The 9,179-nt window shown below is 51.7% G+C and overlaps 1 protein-coding gene across 1 annotated transcript; it reads left to right on the top strand.

Moving 5' to 3' along the window:
* The first annotated feature begins 4,657 nt into the window (after nucleotides 1-4,657).
* Nucleotides 4,658-6,839, top strand: Hoxc11 (homeobox C11). The gene is made up of 2 exons (XM_027950087.2): nucleotides 4,658-5,339; nucleotides 6,607-6,839. The coding sequence occupies exons 1-2, from the start codon at nucleotides 4,658-4,660 to the stop codon at nucleotides 6,837-6,839; spliced, it is 915 nt and encodes a 304-aa protein (XP_027805888.1).
* The last annotated feature ends 2,340 nt before the right edge of the window (nucleotides 6,840-9,179 follow it).

Genomic DNA, 9,179 nt, shown 5'->3' with positions numbered 1-9,179 from the left:
AGCTTTCAAGCCCTGGCGAGTCAGGGCTCCCGGAAATCCGGCAGAAAAGTGCGGGCAGAAAGACAGGGCCTAGAGGCTAGGACAGACCCACAAACCATTCTTGCTGGGGGCAAAGATTCTTTTTTTGTTGGTGACTGGAATCTTCTTGCTCTGTGACACCTGAATTTTCAGATCCTTCTTTCTGTCTTCTCTCTCTTGCTCTCTCTCCTTCTCCCTTTCCTTCTCCTCCCTTACCTTCTTCTTCTCCCTCTCTCTCTCCTTTTCTTTTTTGGATTGATGGGCTGTTCTCTTTTGCATTTTCGATCCAGGCGTCTGATTACAAGTAAAGAGGCACTGAAGTTGATCTCATAAAAATGCCGCGAGCTCACTTTGATCAGCTAGGACTGGGTCCGAGCCTAAGTAGGCGCTAAAGCCTGGGAATGGCGGCTTGGGCCAACCCAGTCTTTGCTATGAGCAAGGGGGGGAGATTTGGGTGGCCCAAGCGGGCAATTTCGCCCAGAAAAGATATTTTCTGTGGGGCCACAACTGGCTTTGGAAACTAAGGCTCAGGGCAGCGGCTCCATTTCCAGACTACTTTTAAGGCATTTCTTTCATTTTAGAGCATTTGGTGGTGGGGGGCAGTGAAACTGGCTCATAAAATCGGGCTTTTATGGGGAGAAATGGGGTTGCACTGCTAGCCTCCTGGGACAATACCTCTGAGGAGAAAGCTGGGTGGGGCTACAGGGGTATAGAAACTGCCCTTCTCCTACCACACACCTCTTCCATGTGCCGGAGGAAACTGAGCAGAGTCCACCGCTTAGGTGGCCTGACTTGTGGCCTTGGGCTTGGGGCTCTGACCAAGGCTGAAGCTAGGCGGAAGCTGCAAACCAGCAGTCCCACCCTTTCCAGTTTCTTGGCTGAGGTGGAGTGGGGTATGGGTGTCTCCTTTGAAAAATAAGCTGTTAGTCTGAAAATCCCAAAGCACTCTAAAGGGATTATTCAATGCAACAATATTGCTCTAAGGGACAGAAATATGTGCAAAAAGGTGCAAGCTGATTTTTTTTATGAGGGCTCCTCCTCAACCTCCAAGGATAAGAACTGTGGGTGTCCATGCATGGGACTCCTTCCCCTTATCTTTTCATTGACTCTATACAGGACTGAATTTACAACCAAAGCCCACAGGAGAGCTTAGACACCCCTTTTCTTCTCCCAGGGTTTTCTTCCTAGTCATGGTCTGTGGGGTAGTCACCTCTCCCCACCAAGATCTGTAAAACCCACAGCAGCAGGAAAAGGTAGACAAGCTGCAAGGCAACCCTAGCGCTGTGTGTGGGAGGCCGCTGGGAGCTGCTCAGGCCAGAATTCGCTAGATACTGCCCCCTTCTGAAGCTGTCTCTGCGTCCCTGTGTGGGAGGGAAGGGCGCTGGTGTGGCCCTGGTCAGACTACCAAGGCAGTTGCCTAGACCACAGCCGCCTGCTAGCGGTCAGGCAGGCAGCGGGAACTGAGGCCAACAAGAGCCAGTAGAGCCAGCAGGATGGCCCTCCCTCGGAGGATTTCAGGCGAAGGATCGGACTCTGGGCGGTTGGAGAGACCTCCCCACCTACCAGGTGAGGAAAAAAAATAGCCACCTGGAGTGAAGCCCACCAGGGAAAGGATTGGGGCCACCGATGTGTCCCTGTAGGGGAGATAACTATTGTCCTGGCCAGAAACTGCAGATTGAGAGGGTGCAGCCTGGGACAAGCAAGCTCAGACCATGCTTATGGGTGGTCTGGAACCAAAGTTAGGCAGAGAAGTCACTACCCTACACCTTAGGTATTTTCGCCGATCAACATCTTGCTGACCTTAGGGCCTTCTTTCCTTGATCCCAGCAGCAACTGACAGCTGCTGGAATTTTTTTTTTTAACTGTTGAAAAATTAAAAGTCAGAGAAACAATAGGAAAAAATGTAAGGTTGGTGTTTTACTTTTAGGAAGCAGAGTATAACTTCTCAAAGTCTGTACTGGGAGACCCCAAGTTTCCAGGATATTAAGTCATTGATGTTCTTTCTTGCATTTCCTTTTTGTTTCTGTTTGTTCGTTTGTTTGTTTCAAGGAAATAAGGCCGCCAGCAGCCCCTTGCAGCCGCCTGGCTTACTTTTATGATGGCCCTGGAATAAACTTGGTGGTCAAATTCAAGTGCTCAGGCCCACAGCTGTCTCCTCACAGGAAGCAGCCCACACCCCCCTTGTCCCTGCCTGTGCAGAATGTGCCTTGGGGGACTGGGCCCCTCATTGCCCGGGAGGCCAGAAGGGGGAAGGAGGCAGACTCTCCTAGGGAAGTGGAGAAAGCAGAAGGTGAAACACCACCCTCATCAACACCTCTGCAAGGGATAGGGGTACCTCTTGCCTCCCTCTCCTTGATTACTATCACTGTTTGGGGAGCATTTTGCCTCTAATAAACTCAAGTTTAATGAGGTCAGTGCGAACCCCATAAAAACCACAGTTCCGAGTTCCCCACCATTATAATTTAAAATGCTGCCCCCAGTTTACCCTATAAAAAGGGCTGGAGGAAGTAGGAAACACAACAGATTTTTCCTTTTGGTCCCTTCCGCACAGAGAAGTCCCACACTTTAGCAAAGCCCCAATCTAGTTCCTCTTTGCCCTCAGTAAAGATCTAGCCCAGACTTAAGGAGGGCTCAGAAAGCAAAGCCCAGCACTGAGTAGGTAGAAGGGCACAAGAGTACTCTAACACTCTAACCTAAAGAATGGGACCTAGGGTCAAGGCAGACCCCACCCAGGTTTTACTCTAAAAGTTGAGCAAATTTAGGGAGGAATAAAAGTTGAGGAGGAATGGATTTGGCAGGGTTGTGTTTAGAGAAGTTACCATAGGTCTTCCCTACCTGATCTGGGGGCCTCGTACTTCATCATGCTTCAGCAAGGAAAATATAATCATGATTAAAAATTTTAAAGTGAAAACCAATTTTGACCAAAAGTTAGGGATGTAAGGTGGGTTCTAGCTTTTCTTTCTTTCTTTCTTTCTTTCTTTCTTTCTTTCTTTCTTTCTTTCTTTCTTTCCTTCCTTCCTTCCTTCCTTCTTTCTTTCTCTAAGAGCTCAGTGGGCTCAGTCCTTGGGGTCTCAGCTCTTCTTCTCCTTTCTTAACAAATCATACACTGGCAGTTCCTCTTTGGAACCAAGATTGCTCTCTGCTCATGCCAATTGATCAGGTCCCTTTGACTCAGTCCAGAACCTTTCAATAAAGTGATTTTCTGATTCCCAGACATGTCTTGTGGTGCCCAAAGGGATGGGAGACAAGAGGACAAAATTACCGAGCCTACCCTTTGGGTCACAGTCATCCAGGAGGATGACAGACTTGGAAGAGAGCAGGGCAAGGCCGGACTGAGAAACAAGGAGGCAATGGTATCTGACTTTCACCAAGGTTGAGGTTCTGGAGATTCCCTCTAGAGAGAGGCCCCTGGCCCTACCCTGCCTGCCTTGGGATCCACAGCTCTCTACCACTGTCCAGCTGGTCTGTACTGTACCTGGCCCCACTATTCGCCTCACAGGTCTCCCAAATCATTCAAGAATAGGAGCCCCAAACCTAATTCTCCCACCATATTCTGCTGCACCCCCCATTAGGCTTCTTTTCAGCCTACTAGCTGAGCTGAGCCCCCAACCCCAAGGGCCCTAACGTAGATGCATGACTTTCTTTCCAATCTTTTTCTTTGGGGTTTGGGATTTAAAAATCCACAGTGGATGGAGCTTTCTGCACATTGATTGACAATAAAGGCAAGCATGAAATATTCACCCAGGGCCACTCTCTCATACTAAATATTTAACACAACATTAGAGAAGGTTTTTCCCAGACTTCGCCAGGCACCGGCTGGGCGGCTGGCGCTTCGCTTACCACTCGTTTATGACTAATCGGAGTCCCTAGCTGGCAACAGCACAGCAAGCCAGACAAAGTTGGGACACTGGCTTGTAGATGAGCTGCCTCACCTTTGGGAAACTTCAGATACTCTTCCGGGGAGCTTCTCCAAATACCTAAAAGGGAGTCTTGACAACCAGCTCTGGCCAGAAAAAATAATAGAATGGACTTCTTCAAACTCTTTTGTACAGGCGCTGACTGCGGGTTGGAGGGGTAAGAGTCCCTAGACTTGGGGGAAAAGGATTCACTATTCTCCGGGAAGTGAGCAATGGGGAAAGAAGTCTTCATTCTGGTCTCTGCTGATCACAAGGAAGAAGCAAGACCCCCATATTGAAAGCTCGCCTCTTTTCCCCAATCCTGGGGGTGGGGTGGGGAGCAGCAGCTAGGGATAAAAATACTATTGCCCCCTCCCAGCCACCGCCCCCGCCCATCCCACCGCCCACCCCACCCCAACCTCTCTCTCCTCCTTTGCTCGCTCTGTGGAATGGAGAGGAGGGGAGTGACGAGAGAAAAACGAATACAAATCTGCAATTGATTTTCATAATGTTTCTGCGGTGTTTGCAAACCAATCGCCTGAACGTCCCCGACCTTACCTAAGACAGAACCCCTCCTACGTCTGCGAAGTGCTCCGAACTGATATATGACAATATCTACTTTGGATCACGTGCTCGGGGAGAGAGACTAAGACGGATAACGCGTCATCTCGCCTTCCCAAAATTTCCCCCCTCACTAGACCGGGTCCAAAACCTCCATCCGGAGCCGGCAGGAGAGGAGAACGATGTTTAACTCGGTCAACCTGGGCAACTTCTGCTCGCCGTCGCGCAAAGAGAGGGGCGCTGACTTCGGCGAGCGAGGGAGCTGCGCCTCCAACCTCTATCTACCCAGTTGCACTTACTACGTGCCCGAGTTCTCCACGGTCTCCTCCTTCCTGCCCCAAGCCCCCTCTCGTCAGATCTCCTATCCCTACTCGGCCCAAGTGCCCCCGGTCCGGGAGGTCTCCTACGGCTTGGAGCCATCCGGCAAGTGGCACCATCGGAACAGCTACTCTTCCTGCTATGCCGCGGCCGACGAGCTTATGCACCGGGAGTGCCTTCCTCCTTCCACAGTCACTGAGATCCTCATGAAAAACGAAGGTTCCTACGGCAGCCACCACCACCCCAGCGCCCCACATGCTGCCCCCGCCGGGTTTTACTCTTCAGTCAACAAGAACAGCGTCCTGCCTCAAGCCTTCGACCGTTTCTTCGACAACGCCTACTGCGGTGGCGGCGACGCGCCCGCGGAGCCCCCCTGCTCCGGCAAGGGCGAGGCCAAGGGGGAGCCAGAAGCGCCCCCGGCCTCGGGACTGGCGTCCCGGGCTGAGGCGGGGGCCGAGGCGGAGGCCGAGGAGGAGAACACGAATCCCAGCTCGTCCGGTTCTGCCCACTCGGCGACCAAGGAGCCGGCCAAGGGAGCCGCCCCCAGTAGGTAGCAGCGGCCGGGAACAGGCGGGCAGCAAGGGAGGGAACGAGAGGGAGGGCTAGAGTAGGGGGGTGGCCAGGGCAGCAGGGACAGCCTCGTGTTTTGGGTCAGTCCGATTTTATGTGGAGTTTTATAAGCATTCAAAGGATTTTATTATAACCTACAAAGCCCTCTCTCCCAACGACTCGACTTTTTACGATGGAGAAGGGGTGGGAGGGAGGGAAACGGGCTCTTTGGAAAAGCCGGGTGAACCCCCCTCCCCCGTTATCTTCCTCGGTCTGTGAAAATTTTAAAAGTGCCACCATTGCGGGCGATATTAACTTTGATCGTGAACTTAGAGGAGCATTTAAGGAAGGATGGGGAGCCGGGTTGCCGGGGGGTGGGAGGGAGGGGAGGGGTGGAGGGGGAGAAAGGGGAGGGCGAGGGAAAGACTGGGAGAAACTCAGAGAGGGGGAGAGGTGGAGGAAAGAAGCAATGGGGCAGAACCTGAGACCCGAGAAGGAGAGCCAGGGTTGCTCTGCTTTTTAAAATCAATTTTAAAAAAAAAATGTTCAAACTATGTTTTCGCTAATCTTGGAGCAGAAACCCAAAGAACCAGGGGCTTAGCGGCGACCGAGGCTTGAGGAGAGGTAGATCCCGGCTCCGCTGTGTTTTAGGCAGGGGTCTCAGCGTTTCTTCTCGATCTCCGGCCTCGGTGCAGGCCTAGCGAGGCAGCATACCAGGCGCGGCCCGGCGGGCGGCCCCGGGCGCCAAGGCCCCCCCGGAAGAGACTTTAGGGTGTCTAGGTGCCTGCTCCCCGGTTTCCTCTCGGCTTCCCCACTGTTCTCGCCAGGTCATACTTTGTGCGCCTCGTTCTCCGCGGTTCCCCCAGATTTCTGGGGGAGATGGTAGTGGACTTTCAGAACCTTTAGGAGGGCAGCTCTGTGATGGAGCCGCCAAGGGCTGCCTGAGCGCAGGCCAGGGGCTCACGGAGATGCACGTGGCCCCAGCAGGCTTTCCTTTTCCCCCAGACCCTGTCAGCTAAGGCTCCCGCCTGAGGGCAGTGGGGCGCCAGTCGCTCAGTGGCCGGAGCTAGACCAGGCGAGGGGGTCGAGGCTTACCCCTGCTTTGCGGCCTGCAAGAGGAGAGCCGCGGGCCAGGCGGGAGGGCTGCCCAGCGGACGGGCTGGGAGAAAGGCCGCTGAGCGCTCAGCGGGCTGGGCTGGGGTCGCCCTGGTCTCACGTGTCTCTCTCCCCCTCTCCTCGCACTTGCCTCCTCCCCTCCCTCCAGACGCCCCCCGCACCCGCAAGAAGCGCTGCCCTTATTCGAAATTCCAGATCCGGGAACTGGAGCGAGAGTTTTTCTTCAACGTGTATATCAACAAAGAGAAGCGGCTGCAGCTGTCTCGGATGCTGAACCTGACGGACCGACAAGTGAAAATTTGGTTTCAGAACAGGAGGATGAAAGAAAAAAAACTAAGCAGAGACCGGCTGCAGTATTTTTCGGGAAATCCGCTGCTGTAACTGCAGACCGGGGCCCTTTTTGGGGGAGGGAGGGAGGGAAAGGGGGAAATTATTTTATTTTATTTTTATTTTTTATTTTCTAACTCGTCTTTTTTCCGCGGGTGGAAAACTGGACTGGCCAGGGCTGGCCCCCACCGCCGTTGCTGGCACTTCCTTCCGGAACCTCCTTCACCTTCGGTCTGTGGAGATAGAGACCGGCCTGGAAAAGGAGGTGAAGGGAAGTGTTTGACTCACGGCGATTGGATCCCTTTGGCGCCGAGGCCCCAAGACTCTTTATTTAAAAGAAAACACACCTCGCGACAATGTCTTGCTGCTCGGATTTGGTGGAGGGAGGGGCGAGCGTAATGGGCGCCTGAGCTGAACAATCCTTGAACTACAAGCCTTCCCTTGCCCAAGTGAACAGATCCACTAAGACACCTTGTTTGCAAGGGGAGACCTCTCGGGCTCCCCACTCCTGCCCCACGTTGCCCCACTGTTAGGGGGCAACTAAATGTGATCCTGCCTTGCTGTGAAATTCCTGTACCTTTGACCTGGTGTTAGGTGTGCAAAGTCCGTGTCCTACCTCCGTCTGCGCCCTGGCTCCTCCCAAGCCTAGTTGTTCTCCCCCTAAATGTGTAGAGCCCTTCTTTGAAATTTCTTAACTGGCACATCGAGGTGTCCTAACCTTTCTCCAAGCAGTGCCCCCCTCCACTCCATGGATTTATAGGTAGTCTTTGCAGTTATTACCTCCTTTTTTACTTTTTCTTTTCTTTCCTTTTTTCTTTTTCTTTTCTTTTTTTATAAAGAGGAAAAAAGAGAAAATTGGGGTGGAGGAGGCAATAGGAATGGAATTGGGCACCTCCCCCTTGCTGGGGCCTGAATTTTTGTAAATAAATTTCACAAGCCTTTATTTCTACCGGAGAGGATGGGAAAGGACATGCCAGAAGGAAATTCAAATCACCCATCTCCCTCCATGTGCGTGAGTGCGTGTGTACATGTGCAATCCCCACCCTGCTCCCGATCCAAAGGGGTTGCTGTTAAATTTTTTTTGGTGGCAAATAAAGATATTTCATTCTGTTCAATATTATGATTTTTATTTGACCTTTTTATTAACCCCTCTCCTTAAAATCCTCCATCCTCTCAAGGCAGAGGAGGAGGAGGAGGAGGAGGAGGAGGAGGAGGAGGAGGAGGAGGAGGAGGAGGAGGGAAAATGCAGGAGATCCCCACCCGTGGGCACAAGCCTGCAGAGGCAAGGCAGATCCATGCTAGAGCTCTTCTCCACTGGCAGGGCCAGGAGTGTGGCAGTGGCTTCTTCCCTCTCTGAAACAGAGGATATTCCAGGGCTACTCTTAAGATTCCTTTCTGTGAAGCTCAAGCTGTGTCCAAACACCCAGCAATGCTTTCTGTCCAAGCACACGTTCGTTGTGGAGTTAATTGTAACCATCATCAAATTTAAATTTATAGGAATTTTCTTGGCTCCACTGTCCTCCTGCCAGATGTCTCCGTCTGTCTCAGTTAAATGTGTAGAGTTGAGGGTAGGGCTTTTGTGAAGTTTTTTTTTTTTTCCCCTCTATGAGAAGATGGTATAGAAAATTTTATATACAGTTTTGAAGGAATGAGGGGAGAGGAAGAGGAGCCATCCCCCTCCTTGTCCTCTCCACAGCCTCTGAGGATGGGAAGGTAGACTCTGGCCCCTTCCCCTTTGGCACAAATGGCCAGGCTCCTCCAGACACAACCAGATACCCAGAGTGGAGCCACTCTGATGTTTTATATTTTAGGTGTCCCAGAGTAAAAAGCCTCCAGCTGTGTCTGACATGAATGTCAGACATGGATGGAATACTGAGGAAGGAAGTGACCCACGGGGCTAGTCACCACACCCATATGTATTTGCTGCACATTTCTTCCTTCTCCTTTTCCTCCTCTTTCTCCTTCCCCCCATTCTTTTTGATACTGGGGATTGCACCCTGGGTCTGGCACATACTGGGCAAGCGCTCTAGTACTGAGCTACATCCCTAGCCCTTTTTATTTTATTTTTAGCTTGGGATGGGGTCTTGCTAAATTGCAGAGGCTGCCTTCAATTTTGCAATCCTCCTGCCTCAGCCTCCCAAGTAGCTGGGATTACAGGCATGTACCCCCACACCCAGTATGCACGTTTCTTATAATCGCGGTCCTTTCAACGCTTTCAGTGAAGCCACTTGGTCATCTCTGTTATAAATATGTTACTTGGGAGCAAAGGTTCAGGACCAATTCTCTCATCTTTCCACTCTCTGTTTTGTGTAATTTAAAAATGTTATTATCCATGTGTTGGATGAAATGGAAAAGCACCATGATTATCAAACCTAAGTTCTGCTGTTGTTGTTG

Source organism: Marmota flaviventris, chromosome 3 (assembly GCF_047511675.1).
Source record: "Marmota flaviventris isolate mMarFla1 chromosome 3, mMarFla1.hap1, whole genome shotgun sequence".
Classification (NCBI taxonomy): domain Eukaryota; kingdom Metazoa; phylum Chordata; class Mammalia; order Rodentia; family Sciuridae; genus Marmota; species Marmota flaviventris.
Note: the sequence above shows the minus strand (reverse complement) of the source record. Positions and strands in the feature narration are given on the sequence as shown.